The sequence below is a fragment of the Parasteatoda tepidariorum genome, chromosome 4 (assembly GCF_982258835.1).
Source record: "Parasteatoda tepidariorum strain Cologne lab strain chromosome 4, Ptep-v5.0, whole genome shotgun sequence".
NCBI lineage: Eukaryota > Metazoa > Arthropoda > Arachnida > Araneae > Theridiidae > Parasteatoda > Parasteatoda tepidariorum.
Window position 1 is genome coordinate 79,776,660 of NC_141758.1, and position 18,753 is coordinate 79,795,412.

The window sequence follows — 18,753 nt, forward strand, 5'->3', positions numbered from 1 at the left end:
AAGGCAGGAAAAGACAATTAATCTTTTGAAGAAGATTCGAAATTACCCTCTTTCAACTCTTTTCAATTATTTTGAACTCGTTGAGTTGAAATATTTTCATTTTTCGATGCTAATAAATGAGATTTTTTCCTATTACAAACACCAACTAAACAAACTTTTAAACTTATAGTCGGGATACCACCCGGTCGTAGAATTTGTTCACTTTTACTTCTCTTATGTTTACAAATAAAAGTTTTTCTCGTTGGTTTTTCTCTCAAATTAAAATAACTACACCTCTTCAAAGTTAAATCTAAATATTTGTATGTTCTCCTAAAAAAATGAATTTACCATTTATTAGAATAAATCCTTTAGGTGCTTTTGTATTATGTGCTTTAATAGTTTTTTTAGTTTATTTATATACCGGTTCCGTTGATAAAACTTCAGACTTATCTGTTGTAAGTTTAAAACATATGCTGTCTATCAGTGTAACTGCTGCGGAATTAGGTGGACTAAAAGTTAAAGAAATTCGTAAAAGTGAAGATATTAAGCAGAAGAGTAAAGGAAAAACTAAAGAAGGAGCTAATGATCCTGTTACATATGGAGATCTGCTATCACACAAAGCAATGCTCTACACACTCAAAAATTCTTTTCCCAGTGTGGAGGTGATTCATTCAGTTCTAGAAAACTTTTATTCTTTGGAAAAACATAAATTCATAGTGTTGATAGCTTCACTATTGATATAATTTCCTATGTTTAAAAAGCTTACTAATACATGACTTTCATTAATATTTTGACTTTAATTTTCTCTTTCAGAAATTTGCTGGTCAGAATTTTTTTTACCTGTCAGAATTATTCGTATGCTAAATATTTGTAAAAGTTTTAAGATAATTATGTAATCATTCACCGAAATAAATTGTATCACCAAAAAAAAAAAAAAAAAATCTGTAATGCAGATTACAAGTTTCATAATCTTTAGTCCAAATGGGGTGGGATATTTTTGCTTTTTACTACTTTGCTTTTGTTTATTACTACATTTAATGCCTTAAACAAACCATAAGTCTGCTTCCCAATTTGAATGCATAAAAGCTCTTATAGAAACTTTTCTGTTAGCCAAGTGCAAGTAAATTCAACTATTTTTTTGAGAAAAAAAGAAAAATATTAAAGAAAATGGTTGAATTCATATATCAGCATCTGTTCATGTCACCTACAGGGTTCATGTATCTGGGGGTCGAGAGGGCTTCATTCCCCTCACATTAAATAATTGAAGGGACGCAACCCCTTTTAAGATTACAATTTTCCACTCAATATTTGTGTAATTAAATTTACAATTAAAAAAAAAAAAAACAATTTTTTAATGTCTAAAGAAATTCTAAAAGAAAAGTTGAAATAAGGACTGTCTGAAACAAATTTCACAATTTCAAGAGAGCTTAATCATTTCCTTAGTGAAAACTGTTTCAAACAAAATCATCCCTTACTTACTCATCCTCTCACTGAGGAAATATACGTCCCTATTGCTGATAGATAGGGAAAGTGATGGTTTCAAATGTCACACCAAACAGAATTTTTAAAAAAGTTAAACAGTATAAAAAAAATTTAAAAATACCATAGGAAGAGAGGTAAATAATTTACTAGTAAAAAAAATCTTTAATTTTAAAATATTTCAAACCATAAAGTTAAAATTTCAAGTTCGAATTCTCAATTACCATTTTGTAAGATTTAGATAATTCAGGCGAATACTATATAATAATTCAGTTAATACTACAGTACACTCTCGATTATCCCTGCGCGGATTATCTGGTTTGCGGATTATCCGTGCTCATTCCGGAGTCACACAAAAAATATAAAGAGAAACATTTTCAAGATTAAAAAATTTGATTCATGAAGTTATAACACTACCTAATTTTTGGAAGCAATATTCGTTATTGGATTGAATTATATGCAATATCAGCAGCCTGGTCAAGGTTAAAATCGTCTACGTTATCACGATCTTGGAGAAAGATCATACCGCTTGATGAACAATCTTCTTCAGATGTTCAAGAAAAATATGATAACAGAATTCTCGAACAAGCAAAAGAAATCTAAGTTTCGAAATTCTTGATGAAGAAAATTTAGAAGATTGGTTTCAAAGTGATGCATGTGAGCCTGGCTTCCAGTATTTGACTAATGAAGACATCGCTATGTTGTTAAATTAAATAGTGATGATAGTAACTGATGCAGAAGATGTAGTAAATGAATGAAATACAATTTCTCATTCTGCTGCTCTGTGGAAACTTTATTAGATTATATGGGAGGATTTTGTTATATTTAAAAATTATTATTATTATTTATTTAGTGTTATATTTAAAAATAATTAATATTTATTCCAGTGTTAAATATAACTTATATTATTTATTTATTATTATAATAATTTTACTGTAAAACCAGGTATAACTTAAGAATTGGAATTCAGTATTGACAAAAGTAGTTCAGGTATAATTTATAAAAAAAAATTTATACTGTTAGGTTCGTAAACGTGGTTATAATTTATTTTTTAATTTCATTGATCATTTTAATCTATAATGTCCTTTAATAAAATAATAATATAATAGATCGTATAGAATTTGGAATGATTATTTAATAGTTTGCGTTGTGACAATTTAAATCAAAAATCAAATAACGTATCTAAAATATTCAAATAATTACAACGTGATTCTAATGTTAAATTAATTAGTATATTCATACCCTAAAACTAACATTTACATTCAGTATTTACTATCTCTCCAACGTGCTCGTGCAGGCCATCCATGTGACTCGAAAATTTGTTAGCAATATTAATCTGCTAATCTAAACAGCAATTTGGATTGGAATTAATTTTTAGCAATGATAATTGGCATTATTTAACGAAATATTTAGTTATTTAAAAAAGGATTATAGATAATCTTAGAGAATCATGGCACTAGGCTGCACGTGCACTAAATTTATTCCTATCCAAGAATTTAGCATGAGGTATAGTCAGAATTAAAGACAAATATTACTTTTAAAAACACAATATATTAAAACATAAATCTTGGCTACAAAATATGTAATAACATTCTTCTTAACACACTAATTATGATGTTAGGAATTCAAATTTTTGGTACAACATCTCCAAAACAAAAATTAAAAATGTTACAATAATTTAATATACATTATGGAGAATAATTCACATTTAACAACTTATAAAAATTGGGCTGGGTTTTTAAAAAAAAAAAAATTAATTAATCGCACGTGCTTGAAGATTATCAACGTAATTAGATTTTACGTATCTATTTAAGTTAATTTAACATTAAAATACTTTTAGACATTATTAATTAAAGACGTTCGACATTGTTAATTGATAAAAATTACTATTATACTATTAAAAAAAAAATACTTATCGGTCATCCGGTCCCTGGATCCAGGGCCTAGTAGCCCTAAAAACAACTACCTAAAATAAGATGTTACTTTTAAGAAAAAAATTATGAGACTGCTAACGCGCTCTGTGTCGAAAAATTCGAAAAAAAGGAGGGAGAAAAACAGCGCCCTCTGGCAAGCTCTGATTGGCTCTCATACCATTACATCACCTTTACTCAGCTATTTACTGCCTGTTGGGGAAAATCGTTTACACGCGACCCAGCCACCAGCCAATTGTACAAACAGATTTAACATTAAAAATATAATAAAAATAGTTTTAACAATTCAATTTACTGGTTTGTGATGTCTCGATTTTTCTTTTTTTTTTTTTTTTTTTGTTTATAAAAATTAATACATAACAATTTGATTACGGTGACATTAATGCGGTTCGTAAAATATGTGTATCGATATATGGCGAAGACGCATTACACATTTTTTAATAAGGAAAATACCTAGTTTGATGTTATGCATTCAAATGTCAGTAGTTCTTATATTTTTTGTACTGATATTGAATTTTTCTTTAATAAAAGGAGCTTTCGGATTATCCGTGTTTTTCGATTCTCCGTGCGACCTGTCCCGGTGATTAACCCGGATAATCGGGAGTGCACTGTATATATACACAGAGAGGAACATACCCTCTTCACTCTTGAGATACTTTTGTGGTCTCTATCCACCTACAATCTCCAAGGTATCTAAGGAATTTTAAACTTGCAAAAGTTTAAAAAAACAATGTTTGCTTTGTGTCACAATCACCTCTGATTGGCTTATCATGCTTTGTGTTCCTATTTTTAACAAGTTGGCAGCTATATGTACAATGAGATAGATCCAGCTATCTAAAGATTATCCATTGTGATTCGCATTTAAGCGATTTCAATATTGAAATTTGTATTTTTGCGTTTTTAATATCCAATATCACAATTCATATTTACGAAATTGTCAGGGAATTTTATTTTAACACTGAAAAGCAGGGAAAGTTGCAATGTTTTACAAAAAAATATGAAAAATTCATATATTATACCTGGAAACCAGTCTTAGAATTGTCAGTAACAGTAATCAGTTATTAAGATTCAAGTTAAATAATTTTAACATCTAATACAGTTATTTTATAAAATTCCACTTTTTAGAGAAACTTTTCCATTCTCATTCTATTATATATTTTTTCTTACAAAATCTAATATTCGACATTCCAATAAAAAAATCAAAGTTTTCTGATGGAATTTTGCATGGTATCGATAAAATATGGTATGGATTTCCATTGAAATTTACCCTATATACCTGGAAAAGTCAGAGAATTTTTTTTTTCTTCCTGAAATTGAGTGGGAACCCTGTATATTTTCTTTATTAAGGGTTTTTTTTTTTTTTTTGAATGGAAACAATGCTTTAAATTAGGTTTCAAATAGAATAAGAAGCGTAAAGATTAGAATAATGCCGACTTTCAAGTGACATCACATGGTGTAAGATAAACCTGATTATCTGCTCAGTTCACAGTATTTGTTACTACATCTTTATTTAAGAGAAATGTATCATATACACAGGGTATCCACGTACCTGGAAAGTCATGGTATTGAGTATGGGTATCACGGTATTGAACAAAATTTGTCATGAAATGTCATGATTTTTACTATTTTTTAAAAAAAATCATGGGAAGTCATGGATTTAGGTCTCCGAAAAATCAAATTTTTAAAATGGAATCTCCCTCCCCCCCCCCAATTTCAACCTGTTCCAAATATCTGAATTTCTAACAAAATCACCACTCAGTCATATTTTATTTGAATATAAAATGATTTTATCATGTTCTTTAAAAATTATGGTGTTCTTTCAAAAAATGAAAGAAAAAATATCATTTCTAGAGTGAATTATCCTTTAAACTCTCTTCTGTGATTTAAGAATTTTTATTTTTTTTTTTTTAATTTTATCAATTTAAAATTGTAGTTGAAGCAAACCAGTTATTGGCAAATTTTTTTATTCCGAAATGAACAGAAAAATCAGGAGTATTTCTTTCCTTTCTGATGAACAAGAAAAGTATCTTTAGAATATAATTCTGCAGAAATAAAAAATTTTTGCTTTTGTATTTTTTTCAGCTATTTTATTGTTTCAACTCTTTCCTTACTCTGTTTTTTAAGTTTGAAATCTATAAGTATGAAGAGTATAATAGTTTTGGTTAAACCTATTTCGAATAATGTTATTACAATGCTTTTTTTTAATTTATTGTTGCTTTTTTGTTGGAGAAAATAGCAACTTCGTTAAGTCATGAAAAAATCTTGGAATTAGTCATGGAAAATCATGAAAAGTCGTGAATTTGAAAATCTAAAATGTAGCAGATACCCTGTATACATGAAGAACTGTGTAAAATAGTTTTAATTTGAGAAAATTTTATTCACTGAAATATTTTTTGTTTATCTTTAATTTTAGAATTTTTTTTATTTGGTTTTTTCAGTAGTTCACTTATACATTTAACATACCAGAAATTTGTTTTCTCGTAATTATAAATATGGGGGTCAACTTATGCTCCTTGATATGCAGTAAATTTTTCATTGCACATGTTCAATCAAAAATGATTATCAACCTCCATCTTTATTTAAAAGGTGTCTTATTAAAAAACTTCACAATAATTCATACTGGGGATTTCTTTCTATTCACTCTTCTCTATACTTATTAAAGACTCCAATTTGTAATTCATTTATATACTGACCATTTTATTCCAATGTTATAAGCATTTTGTGAAAATTACATTAGTAATCGTTTTACCTCCTTTTTTGCTGACATCCTCATGTTTGTTAATGTTTTATAGATTGTATCTGAAGAGCATGATGATAGTGACATTAAATTTCTTGATATAAATCATCCACCTCCACCTTGGACACCTGTTGATAAATTTTTAACCGATATTGTGGTGCCAGCGAAAGATATTTTAGTATGGATTGATCCATTAGATGCCACTCAAGAATATACAGGTATATTCAATTCACACTTTAAATTCTTTTTGTCATCACACTTTCTTTTGTCTAAAAATATTTTTCATCCAATTCCAGAAAACCTCTTGCAGTATGTTACTACTATGGTTTGTATTGCAATAAAAGGAAAACCCATAATTGGTGTCATTCATAAACCATTTGAAAATAGCACAGGTATTAATATTTTCTGCAATGAAATTTACTTTTGAAATATATTTTTTCTTGTTGCCAGTCAGCTATTATAAGTGTATTTCTACATGCTCGCAGGCAACTGAATTTTAGTATAAATAGCGAAGGTCATGTGTTGCATGCTTAAGTTAAATAATTGAAGCAAATAGAAATTTCATAAATCAGTCATATATTTTGTATATAATTTAGATTTTAACTAACAGAAATATTTTTTATTATTATTTTATTTTAAATTGTAGTTGCTTTTCATACTTTATTGTTGCTACTAGTGCTTTGTATGCTTACGTTATTAAAATGCTACTTTACTTAATTTACATAAAGTTTTAAAAGGGGGGGGGAATTAATGGTTATAAAATTTTCTGTTGAGCTTAAAATAATTTTGGTTAATGTGTCTAACATTTTACTTATATTGATACTTTTATTTTTCTGAAATTAGTGTAATTTTAAACAATTTCTTAGAATAGGGGTGCACAACCTGCGGCCCTTTAAATGCAACTTGTGAGCGCTTCTAAACACAATAAAAAAAAAATTTAAAAATGGCAATTTTTAATCGCACTTTTAAGTCATCACATTTGACACAATCAATTTGAACAGATTCTCTAGTAAATGTACATTTAACGTGCTTTATTTAAGCCAATTTTATCGTAAATATAAAAAAAATTTTTAAACAGTTACTTCCGCTTTTCTACGTGATTTCGAAAATCCCGAATTTTTATTTCGACGTGAGTTTTAGATCGCAAATTTAAATAATCACTTTTTGTGCACTTTATTTGTGATGATTTCTTCTTAAATCTAAGTGATTTTTTATCTTTTTTTGCAGTTCTTTCTTTTTTTTCAACAATTTTTTTCGGCAGTTATTGCTATGCGTTCCCACATATTATAAAAAATTCTAATTATTCTATTATGAAATGCAAATTTTAAATCATGCATTTGACACACTTTATTCGTGCTGAGTTCAGCATAAATATATTTTTTCCCAATTATTTCTATACTTTTCCACATGATTTTGACGATCCCGTTATTTAACTATGATGTTATTACGACACATGATTTTTAATTGTGCAATTAAATAATCACTTTTTGATACGGTATTTTGGTATAGTTTTATTGTAAATCCTAGTTATTTTTTCTGTGTTTTTATTTTTGCAACGAATATGATTTGGTCGAATGTGGTAATGAATTGTGATTTGATCAAAAACTAAATATTCGGCAAAAGAAAGAAGAAAAAATCGACTGAACGCCGTACACTTGGGGCCAAATAGCAAAATCTTTTAGCAGCATAGCAACACTGAAACTAAAATTTCAATGCTCAGAATAATATTTCCTGGAAAAACGTATTCATAAATTAACTCTGAAAAATAAGGCCAATCAAGAACGTTTTTGAAAATGTCGAAAAGCGAAATACAGAACATAAAAATCAATATTATTTTTTGAAAAAATTTTTTAAAGCTGAATATCTCAGTTTTTCAATTACCAGAAAAAGCCAAGAAAAAAGAATTAAGTCAACAGAAATGCTATTAAAAATTACTGCTTTATAATGAAAATGTCTAAAAAAAGTGTTTTTTTTTTAATTTAAAGAAAATAAAAAGATAGAAAAAACGTTCTTAATTTTTTAAAGGAAAATCTTATGCCGAAAATCTCAATTAAAATTTTTCTCATTGCCATAATTGTAGAAGAAAAAAAATTGCTATGAAAAAAATTTTATCAGTAACTTTATTTTTAAAAAAAATGTTGAGTTGTAATAAAAATGCCTAAAAAAAGAAAAACAGAAAAAAGAAATTTTTCGTAGTTCCTGAAATAAAACTTTAATACTGAAAATCACACTTTTCTATGTGACTGGTTATTTATATTACAGTACAGGGAAAGAGTGATAATAAATTAATAGTATGAGACGTTCTGTTAAAATGCTGGGTTATAATAAAAAAATGGAAAAAAATCCTTCTAATTCTCAAAGTATGGAAAAAATGACAAAATTGACTTGTCTGATTATAATTTTTTTTTTTTTTAAAAAAAGTCATATCTATAAAAATTCAAAAATAAAAAAAAAACTTAGAAAAATACATTTCTAAAAAATATTCTGCCGAATATTTGACTGATCATTCAACCAACTGAATTTTTCACAGAAGGGCCAAATACTCGTTACATCCCTCCCTAATTTAAATGCAATGTTATTGCAACTTGAGAAATTCATAAAATGGCGGAAAACATGAATTTTTAAACTGCTCACTGTTTGTAGTTTAGATTTCAATTTTTTGTTGCTTAAGTGATCTTTTTCGATAAAAGAAAGGAAAATGTTTACGACATAAAAAAATCTAATAATTAATAAAATAAAATAATAAAGTACATTACAAAATAAACATTGAATTTTATTTTGAACTATCACAGTTTTGTTTTTATTTTAGGCTTTTGTTTAAAAGCTATAAGTTTTCTTCAATTAAAATATTTAATTGGAATTTATATTACTTCATTATGACTAAACTTTTTCCTGCTTTCATTCTGTGGGCATTGCAGTTTTTTTTTTATTTATTAGAATTTAATTCTAAAATGAATTTTCGTATTGCATGATATGATAAAAAAAAAAACATTTCTTTTCTTCAATGTTTATTTATTTTGATAAATCTATTGTTCTCGTGATAAAAATAGCAAGTTTTTTTGTTTTGTTTTTTTTGTAAAAAAAAACTATAAGTTTTTTTTATTTTTGAATGAATTCTAATAATGGAACACTACTAAGTTATTGATATTACTAAGTTTATTGATAAAAAAAATGGAGTGCTAATGTTTAAATAAACATTACTACATTTGTCATTAACATGTCTAAATACATGTGCGGCCCTTAAGTTAGCCAACCTGCTGTGCAAGTGGCCCTTCACTCAAAAAGGTTGTGCACCCCTAGTGTACAGTATAAAAGAGAACAGTTTAACCACTAAACTGTCATGTCCCAACTTGTTCTTTTTTGATTTTAGTTTGAAATTTAATTGTTGTTTTTTCTGTTTGCTTTCAGTTTGGGGATGGGTAGGAAAAGGTATATCAGATCCAAATTATGCTTCAGGTGGAAAGCGAGATCAAAAGAACTCTCCTAGAATAATTGTGTCTCGCTCACATGCAGGAGAAGTTGAGAAAGTTGCTAAGACTGCTTTTGGTCCTGACACAGAAATTATACCTGCTGGAGGAGCAGGTGAATTATTTAGTTATCTTTTATTTATTTTGAATATACTGTTTCATTTAGTTAGGAATATTTCATGATTATTGTATTAAGTATGTAATCAAAAATTAAACTAAAAGGTAAAATTTGAATTCTGTATTTTTTTTTTTTTAAATAGTATTTTAATATTATAAATAAATGTTGTAATATCTACTACATGTAGTATACCTATATCATCAATATTTATGCTACGTAAAAAGTGTTGGGCATTGTAATAGATGTTTGTTTTACTCAAAATTTACATTTTTCTCAAGCATTTCTTATAAACTATGAAAGATTTACTGAAGAAATATCAGTACTTAACTCATAAAAAAAAAAATTCTTATCTTACCTCTGAAATCATGTTGCATATTATTAAATTATCAAAACTCTCTTTTCATGAAAACTGTGTTTGTCTGAAATAAAAGGCAAATGTAAATTATAAAATTTATAATTTGAAAGAATAGAAAAGCGCTATTTCAGATTAAAATTACTAGGTGCTTTTTTAAAACAAGATAATGTATCTTAGTTTAGTCATAGAAAGCACACAGATAACTGGAAGAATTTTCTAAATTTGAAATCTTCATTTTAGAAAAGTGTTCAAAAAATGAAGTTTTACTGCAGTAGTAAAGCATAGTCTAGCAACTGTTTTTGATGGTCTAAAATTACTGAATTACTTTGTTGACTTCCATATCAATTGATAGAATAAAAAATATGCTTTTTTTTTTCTTTTCTCCTATTCATCTTGAAAGCAGACTTCACATTTTTTCCACATTAAAAATCTTCATGCTCTTTTTGTACATAATTACATTTGTAATTGACATAATTTTTAAGTTACAATCAGAAAAGTATATGTTTTTAACTGTTCACAATATTGTAAGAAAGGGAATATACCTTCAATATGTTTTACTCTCAATTGCATTACCATATGGTAGCATGCAATTTTGGTAAATCTAATTAAAATTCACGAATAAAAATCAATTTCTCTTAATTTATTACACCAAATAAACAAATTCTAAAAGGTTTTAAAATTGGAAGAAAATAATTAACTTCATCCTTCTAAATAACTTGATGCCAAATTCTGTATCAATAAGTATCAATATTTGTCCACAACCCTTTGAAGATGCAAAAATTCTTTATTTTATATGTATAGATAATGGGAGCGATAGTCTTAATCATGCAAATGATAAGTTGTATCAAACTGACAAGACACATAAAATTTGTTAATAATTTTATGTGTGATGTAACTTGTCAGTAAACATTTTTATGAGTCTGTTAGAGAAATAGTTGATATTATTGTTTAGTTTTTAATGTTGCATTTTATTTTTAGGTTACAAATCATTACAAGTTATCGAAGGAAACGCTGATGCTTATATTCATACGACTTTAATCAAAAAATGGGATATTTGTCCTGGACATGCTTTACTGAATGCTGTTGGCGGGAAAATGACACAGTTAGATGGCTCAGAAATAGAATATGGCGATTCCAGTCTTCTTAAAAATGAAAAGGGTTTGATTGCTACTCTGTATGATCATGAGAAATTCGTCAAAAAACTCTCGAAGCTTGCAAGTTGATATTCTAATAACATACATTATGTTGAAAACAAACTGTTTGTAAAATGACTTGTATAGTATTATTTATTTTATAGAAATTTCTTTTTCTTTTTAATTAGCTTGTAAATAGTAACTCATAATGTTCTATATTTTCTTAAACACGATACATTTTTAAAATGCATTTCAAACTTTTAAGTGCAATCTTTTCAAAGTTTTCCTTTTTTATTCTTTTAAGTATTTTTGTGGTGGTAACTATTTTTATTTTTTTTAATGAATCTTGTGGCAGGTTAAAGAAAAACACTTAAGATATGAAAAAAATATTTTATATTTAAAGAACATAACTAATCAGTTATTTTCTTAAATGAGTGTGAAAACTATTTTATATGTGATATTTTTAGTTTAAATTTGGTGTTAAAACAAAATTAACCCCATTTTTAAAAATTTTACCAGACTAAATTAAAGAAAAAAATTAAACTTGCAAAGAATAATTTAAAAATAAATTCCTATATGTTGATAATAAAAGATATAACAAATTCGTTTATTTTATTTTTAAATTTTTCTGATGGCAATATTTAAAATAAATTTAAGGAAATAAAAAGAAAGTGAGTTGTTTTAATTTAAGTAATTAAAGGCTAAAAATTTACAAAAACCTGAATTAAGGTCGAGTGAACTGGTTTTTAAACTAAATATTTCATATCTAAGTACCGAAAATAACAACAAAAAATCATGTAGGAATGATTAATTAAAAGTAAATTTGATAAATAAGTATTGTATGCAATAAGTTAAAGAATTAATTAGATTATGTTAAAATAGCATATATTAAGTCAAAGAACATACTAAGCATAAAAAAATTGCACAAAAAGAAGAATGATCTTGAAACATGATAATGTTCTCGTTAATATCGCTTCTTTTAATAGCATTACTACATAAATAAAAAAAATTTCTTTAAACCACTAAAATTATAGTGTTCTCAATTTAGAATCTTCATTATTTACCAAGAATCTCTTTCACAAATCCCGGTGATTTTAAATATTTATTTTTCAACTCAAATTTCTGTCACCTGTATTTTCATGTTGTTCTTCATTAATGTTTTGATTTCTGAAAATAACTTGGTGAGAAAAAGTAAAAACTGATTAATAGTTTATTTATATGGTTGTTTTTGAATGTGCCAAATTTAGTTACACTGTTTTTATTTGAAATCAAAAAGTACTTATATAGCTTACGCCAGAAATGGCAAGTATTTTGGTGGCACAGGAGAGGTACATATTAAAGTACTTTCAATTGCTACAGCAACATTTAAAAATTTAATCTCTCAAACACTTGCAGATATTATTATTGGATTTAAAAACAAGTTCGATTTCAGGTGCTATTCCAGGGCGAAAAGATAATTATAGTAACCCTCAACTATAAAAGCTAACGTAGGGAAGAATGAATTTTTTTAGAAAATACGCTAGTGCCACCATACCTAAAAAGAAACTCAAACTAAATTTGAAATTATTAAAAAATTTACAAATTTGTAAACAGATGTTTCAACAATGAGTTTTTAGCAACGACTGTGAAAAACCGTCCTGATTGAGATTTATTTTAATATTGTGTATGTTACAGAAAAAGTTATGCACTAAATGTTTTTAAATGTATTTTCAAAAGTAAAAATTTTACTTAATTAAAGCGTTTCCATTTTTAAGCACACAAAAAAAAAAAAATAAGTAATGGCCATAAATTATATACTTTGAATTCTCTTAATATACATAATTTTTCGTGTGTTTAAACATTAAAATATCTAATATTAATTTCCTAAATTTTTTTGTGCGTTTTAAAATTTTTTATCTTAGCTTAATGTGAAACTGAAATCTTTTTAAACTGTGTTTATTTGATTTCCATTGAAGCAAGTTAATAACCAAATAATCACACAGTAGAAACGAAAATATAGTTACACAGTGTGATTCTGATTTCATAGTTTGAAATCAAAGTATAATGGTTCAAAGATAATTTTTAGAAAGAAAAATAACAAGTGGCGCATAAAATATAAATATCAATTGACACACCCGAAAATATACTGTTATTTAACTGGCACATTAATCCCAAAAGGGTCTCTATCTCTGGCCTATGCGCTTTCGTTATGGAGGTTATTCTATTACTTCCACTGCACATAGCACCATTTCCCTTGTGAAGTTTTTTAACAGCAAATGTGAAAAGAAATTATCAGAAGAACCACTATTTCTATTGTTGTAACTATGCGATAAATTAGAAACTATTTGATTTCAGTAAAAAGATAATGACACAAAGGACTAAATTCTTATTCTCTATCAAGGAGGTAACGAAAATTAAGCACTTCACGGTGTTGATAATAAAGAATAAAAAAAATATTGCATTGTGGACAGATCATGAAGTACACTTCCAGTAGAAACTAGAAAGCTGATGCTTCCACTATTAAAGTTACTTAGAGTGCTCTCGTACGTCCCATTCTTGAGTATGGTTACCAGAATTTTTCAGACAGCCTCTGCCTCTAATTTAAATATTTTAGATAGAGCCCAACTCAGTGCAGCAAGAATTGTCACAGAGTTAAACAACAGCTGCCCAAGTGAAATGGTTCTTTACAAGCCTAACATTTTACCTTCAAATACGAAATATTTCAGATTAACTCTTTAGATATTTTTATAAATTGATGAGCTTTTGTGATCTTAATAGGACATCAAAATATATTTTAAATTGGACAAGCAACCAGCGTTTATAGAGAGGCACGCCGCTTGATCATGTGGTGAAACATGGTTTTATAAATTTTAAAATTGTTCCATCGTTGACTTTTAGTTAGTATCATTTGAGAATATCAGTTTCAATGATGATTTGAAATCCTGTGCTATAGTAAGCAGGAGGATCATCCTAAACTTCTGAAACAGTTGGTCCTAGAAGTCATTAATAATATCCCTTCTGAGGGTTTGGCTATCTACATGGATGGCAGCAAATTTGAGCTGAGAGTGGTGTTTTCATCAGCAGCTCCGCGGAGGAAATTAAATATAGTATCCGTAACCCTGACTTTTGCTCAGTTTTTAGATCAGAAATTATTGCTAGATTACATTAGTATTTGGATTTTGAAAGTGCCATCTAATACCTAAAAAATTGGCCGAAAATATATGATAAACCTGACCAGAATTTTCCAGTACTTCTCTCCTAACTAGGCCCGAGGAAATCTGTATGTTTCCAGTGGAATCCTTCACACATTGGGGTGTATGGTAATGAGATTGCAGATCTTCTTGCTAGAAATGGTTGTGATCTTCCGATCGTCAACTCTGTTGAGCTAACTCCTTCGGAAATCCACTCACTTCACAAAAATAATTTACTTTCAACTTGGCTCCTCCCAGCAGTTCATAACTGATACGGGCCTGTCTCAATTATGCAGCGGCCCCAGGACATCGCAATCAGCCATGGCAAGATTAAATTTTAGAACGGGAAGATTTTTTCTCCTTGCTCTGTTCCCTTCCGCTAGTTCTGATCACCTTCTTAATTGTTAAGAGCCTCCTGGAGGCAGCTGTTGGTTGAGCAGAAGATTTACGATATTCTCAGGCGACAGGGTCTTGGACCTCATGTAGGCTTTCCTATACCAGGGGGATGAGTAACAACAAGATTGCATTTTATGTAGAAATGTGTGTGGTAGAAATTGAATATATCGTATACATTCATAAGAAGATACTTTAACAGTCTTAGTGATTTTTTAAAAAAAGAACCAATGCATTTATCAATTATATTTTTCTTATTGGAAAAATTTTCTGATTCATCTCTTCTTTAACCCGTTTAAGAATTTTATTTCAAGTAGCCTTAGTTTTTGCTCAAAGATTGTTGTTCATTTAATCATTTTTCTTTATGATATCCAAGGAACAAAATAGTTTTTTTTTTTTTTAAGTTAAAAGATTCACAATATTTCACCAACTGTACTGCAACACTACAAATGTATAAGAATTAATATTAATTTTTTTCATGGTATAGAAACCTTGCATTACAATATCCCTTTTTATTTGGTCAGCAAAGGTCATTGTATCAAGCAAACATTGTACTATGAATTATTTTTCAAAAAAAAAATTTGATGCAGACACTAATATCAATATTTTTTTTCAAATTTTTAGGTATCCTTCTCCAATGGTAATTTGCAGTTTAATTTGAAGCTTAATGAACTTTAAAAAAAGTTTTAAATAAGGTAATAATGTAAAAAAATTTTATTCATGAAAAGTTTACTCTTGTTGATTTAAAGTGTACAAGAGTGGTACACTTGTTAAAAACTACATTAATTTGTTTCTATGATTGTAAATTTGTTACCCAGGATTTGAAGCTTATAGCAGCATTTTGTGCTTTAAAATGAAGATAGTATGCATTATCATGCCATACTATTTAAAGTAAATTAACCAAGATTTAAATATTTTAATAAAATATTTATTCACCATACTAACATTTTCATAATTAATAAAACCTTTTCATTATAAATGCTTACTACAACTTCAATGCTTTTTTTTTTTTTTTTAAGCAAAAGCTCAATGTTTCAAAGGTTAAATCAAGGGTAAAAAAATGTTCTTGAAAGCAATAATGTTCTTTATACTTTAAAAGTGTAATTTTCTTTGTACATAAAGTGTAAATATTATGGTTCTTCATACATTAATGTTTATGGTTTATACATTTATGGTTTATAAATATTTATAAGGTTTAAAAGTAAATCATCTCAGTGTGTATCCAAAAATCTATAATACAGAAGCTCAAAATAAAATTCAAAAATGCTAACAATGAGCTACTTAGCATAAACAAACCAGTATTTGATTTGAATTTTTTCAAATGATAAGCAATTTTTTAACTGCTGAACCAGTTTCTTCGGTACAAAAATAGTATTTATGAAATTCCTATAAACAATTTTAAAAGAATATTGGCCAATAAAACATTGCCAAATAAAATGAAGGAAATGCATGCATATTTGCATACATAAGCGATCAAATATAATATTTCATTCAATGTATAATTTCTAAGATATGTAGAATATAAAGTTACAAATCTTTGTTTTCAATCTTGGTGTGGTTTTAAAAGCCAAAAAAAGGGTATTAATTAAACACTGCAATTTTGCTCATTTTTTGCTAAGAGATGATTTTAAATTGTGTTGTTAATTAAACAATGCCTTAAAATACGTAAAAACAAGAAATTTTGTTTATTGTGGTAATGGGGTATATTTATTGATCTATTACAGAATTTTTTATTTATTTAAATCTACACTGAATTTAAAATCACTATTTTGTTTTTTATTACCTATTTTTAAATTGCTTCTTCAGCATCTGATTGTTTTTTATTTTTCAGATGTTTACTTAAAAAGGTACTGTATTAATTTTTTTCTAGGGATAAATGAAAAAAATATTTTTATTTGCTTACTTAATCAGAATGGTTTAAAATTTGTATAAAAAAAATTCATTTGTTTTTTTTCTGCTTATTTGTTGTTACAGGTGTGTTATTAATGTTGTTGTACAGAGTTATGGATTTCTAAATAATGTTACATTTATGTCTGCTCAATAAAGAAAACAAAATCATACCAAATGTTTTATTATCAACATTGCTGTATTTACATCTTTAATTTAGTTTCATTCTTACTTTTCAAACATAATTAATGATATGTACTGATGAACAATGACAACAAATTATCACAAATAACAAAATATTTAATTGAATTGTCAGTTTGAAGTTAAACTTATAAAAAAATAACTCTAAGTAAACATTTTATTTTTCCCTATTTAATTATTATTAATCTACTTAACTAGCAACTTATCTAAGAATGATTATCTTACATGATAACTTTTATTTCATCTTTTTTCTTCAAACAGAAAATTCAATTATTTTAATTAAATCAGTGAAGTTTTTTTATTTTAAAACTTAAGCAGTTACAACTTTTATTTTATCAAAACGCTAGTTCTATTCAATAATTTGAAGCTATTCAATTAGCTATATTTTTATTATCATGTTTAAGGCACAGTAAAATTGATTTTAAAGTAAAATCTTTAATCGTAAAATATTTATATTTCATATTATTGAGCTCAGCTATGTCTTATTACATTCTTTTAATTTTATCATACACATTTTTGATTAAAATAAACACATTATGCTTCATATACAATGAAATTTTATGACTAGATATGAACTATGTACAACAAAAAAACCCGTGCTGATCACCTGATGATGTGCAAAAAAAATAATAATAATAATTTAAAAAGTATAAGAGGCACATCACATTTAATTCAATCACTCTTTAAAAGTCTATGCAAAAATAAACATGCTTTTCCCATCAATCACATCTTCAAATATTCTCTTTGCAGAAATATTTGATTTCATTTTGTAACTTAGTATATATAATTTTGAAATGAAAGGAAAAGGGAAAAATTCTTAATACAGTAGAACCTCACTAATCTGAATAAATTAGGGCTGTTACCCATATTGTTATATTGAATCATTCAAATATCACATTTTAAATCAAGGTTCAAATCTGTCTTATTTTCCCAATCAAGCATCATGCTTTATATAATTTTGATATTAATCATTTAAATTACTTGAAGAAATTATGCAAATTTATTCTATCCTTGGATTTGAATGATTCACTCCTCAATATTTAATCTATATTTTTTATTCTTTTGTTTTATTGACTGAGTTGTTTTTAGTTACATAATAAATATTTTAAATGGTTCTATTAATTTATAATTTTTGACAAGTAGTATCGGTTCAGAAATTTTGATTACCAGGTTTCAGATATACAGAGCTCTACTGTATATTTGCTGTATTCATAATATATACTTATTAACAATACTTTCTGCTACAATAATTTTTAAATATGATAATTATGTTTACATCAAATAAAAGATGGCTGGATTTTCTTTCAAGTAACCATGTTAAAATTACAAAGGGCATAGATACAGGATAAAATAACTAATGAAATGATAGTTACAAGAATAAACCTAAAATGTCTTTTGTTAGATTTAAAATCAGAGCAATCTTGGAAGAGGTTACTGGATAAAATTTACCACAGAATTCAGTTTGACTAGTTTAGATACCTGGAAAAAATGATAAAGCATGCTAGATTAAAATAGTAATAAAACTAGTAAAAAGTGCCAGCACAGTTTATTAAGAAAAAATACTTCAATCAATTTTTAAAAGTTTAATATTATTAAAGGTTACTAACAATTAAACATTTTTAAAACTTGACTAATATTAACTGAAATCTTTGTAAGTGCTTCAAAATAGAAGTCAAGACAACATTTTTTGGTACAATGCTTACATGCTATTTTTAGGAACGGTAAAAAAAAAGTATGATCCACTGCTTTGAAAGTTTTGTTTTATGTGACAATTTCTTTAATTATACACAACATTAAAAAAAATAGGGAAACACTCAACGTTTTAAAATAAAAAATTATTAAAAAACTGTACACGTGGTAAGAAACTTTTGGATCCAAGATTTTTTCAACTTCAGAAATAGAT

The 18,753-nt window shown here is 27.0% G+C and overlaps 2 protein-coding genes across 4 annotated transcripts in view; one reads left to right on the forward strand and one right to left on the reverse strand.

Annotated features, from left to right (window-relative positions):
• The first annotated feature begins 1 nt into the window (after nucleotide 1).
• LOC107438486 (inositol monophosphatase 3) lies at nucleotides 2-16,822 on the forward strand. Of its 2 annotated transcripts, XM_087161451.1 has the most exons (7): nucleotides 2-641; nucleotides 6,182-6,344; nucleotides 6,423-6,518; nucleotides 9,535-9,708; nucleotides 11,045-11,280; nucleotides 15,387-15,457; nucleotides 16,594-16,822. In XM_087161451.1, the coding sequence occupies exons 1-6, from the start codon at nucleotides 318-320 to the stop codon at nucleotides 15,438-15,440; spliced, it is 1,047 nt and encodes a 348-aa protein (XP_087017577.1). In that variant the 5' UTR covers nucleotides 2-317; the 3' UTR covers nucleotides 15,441-15,457; nucleotides 16,594-16,822. The 2 variants fall into 2 exon arrangements, with proteins under 2 accessions (XP_087017577.1, XP_087017578.1); XM_087161452.1 differs by lacking the exons at nucleotides 15,387-15,457; nucleotides 16,594-16,822 and having other exon boundaries at nucleotides 11,045-13,607.
• LOC107438485 (serine/threonine-protein kinase dyf-5) overlaps nucleotides 16,818-18,753 on the reverse strand; it is a 30,244-nt gene continuing 28,308 nt past the window's right edge. For both annotated transcript variants that reach the window (XM_016050791.5, XM_016050793.4), the window contains one exon: nucleotides 16,818-18,329. In XM_016050791.5, coding sequence (XP_015906277.1) covers nucleotides 18,317-18,329 — 13 coding nt within the window. In that variant the 3' untranslated portion in view covers nucleotides 16,818-18,316. The remainder of the gene's footprint in view (nucleotides 18,330-18,753) is intronic.

Coding starts and splice junctions, on each gene's coding strand:
- LOC107438486 (XM_087161451.1), top strand. CDS start 318: ATGAATTTACCATTTATTAGAATAAATCCTTTAGGTGCTTTTGTATTA. Junction 642..6,181: donor ATTCTTTTCCCAGTGTGGAG/GTGATTCATTCA, acceptor AATGTTTTATAG/ATTGTATCTGAAGAGCATGA. Junction 9,709..11,044: donor TATACCTGCTGGAGGAGCAG/GTGAATTATTTA, acceptor TTTTATTTTTAG/GTTACAAATCATTACAAGTT.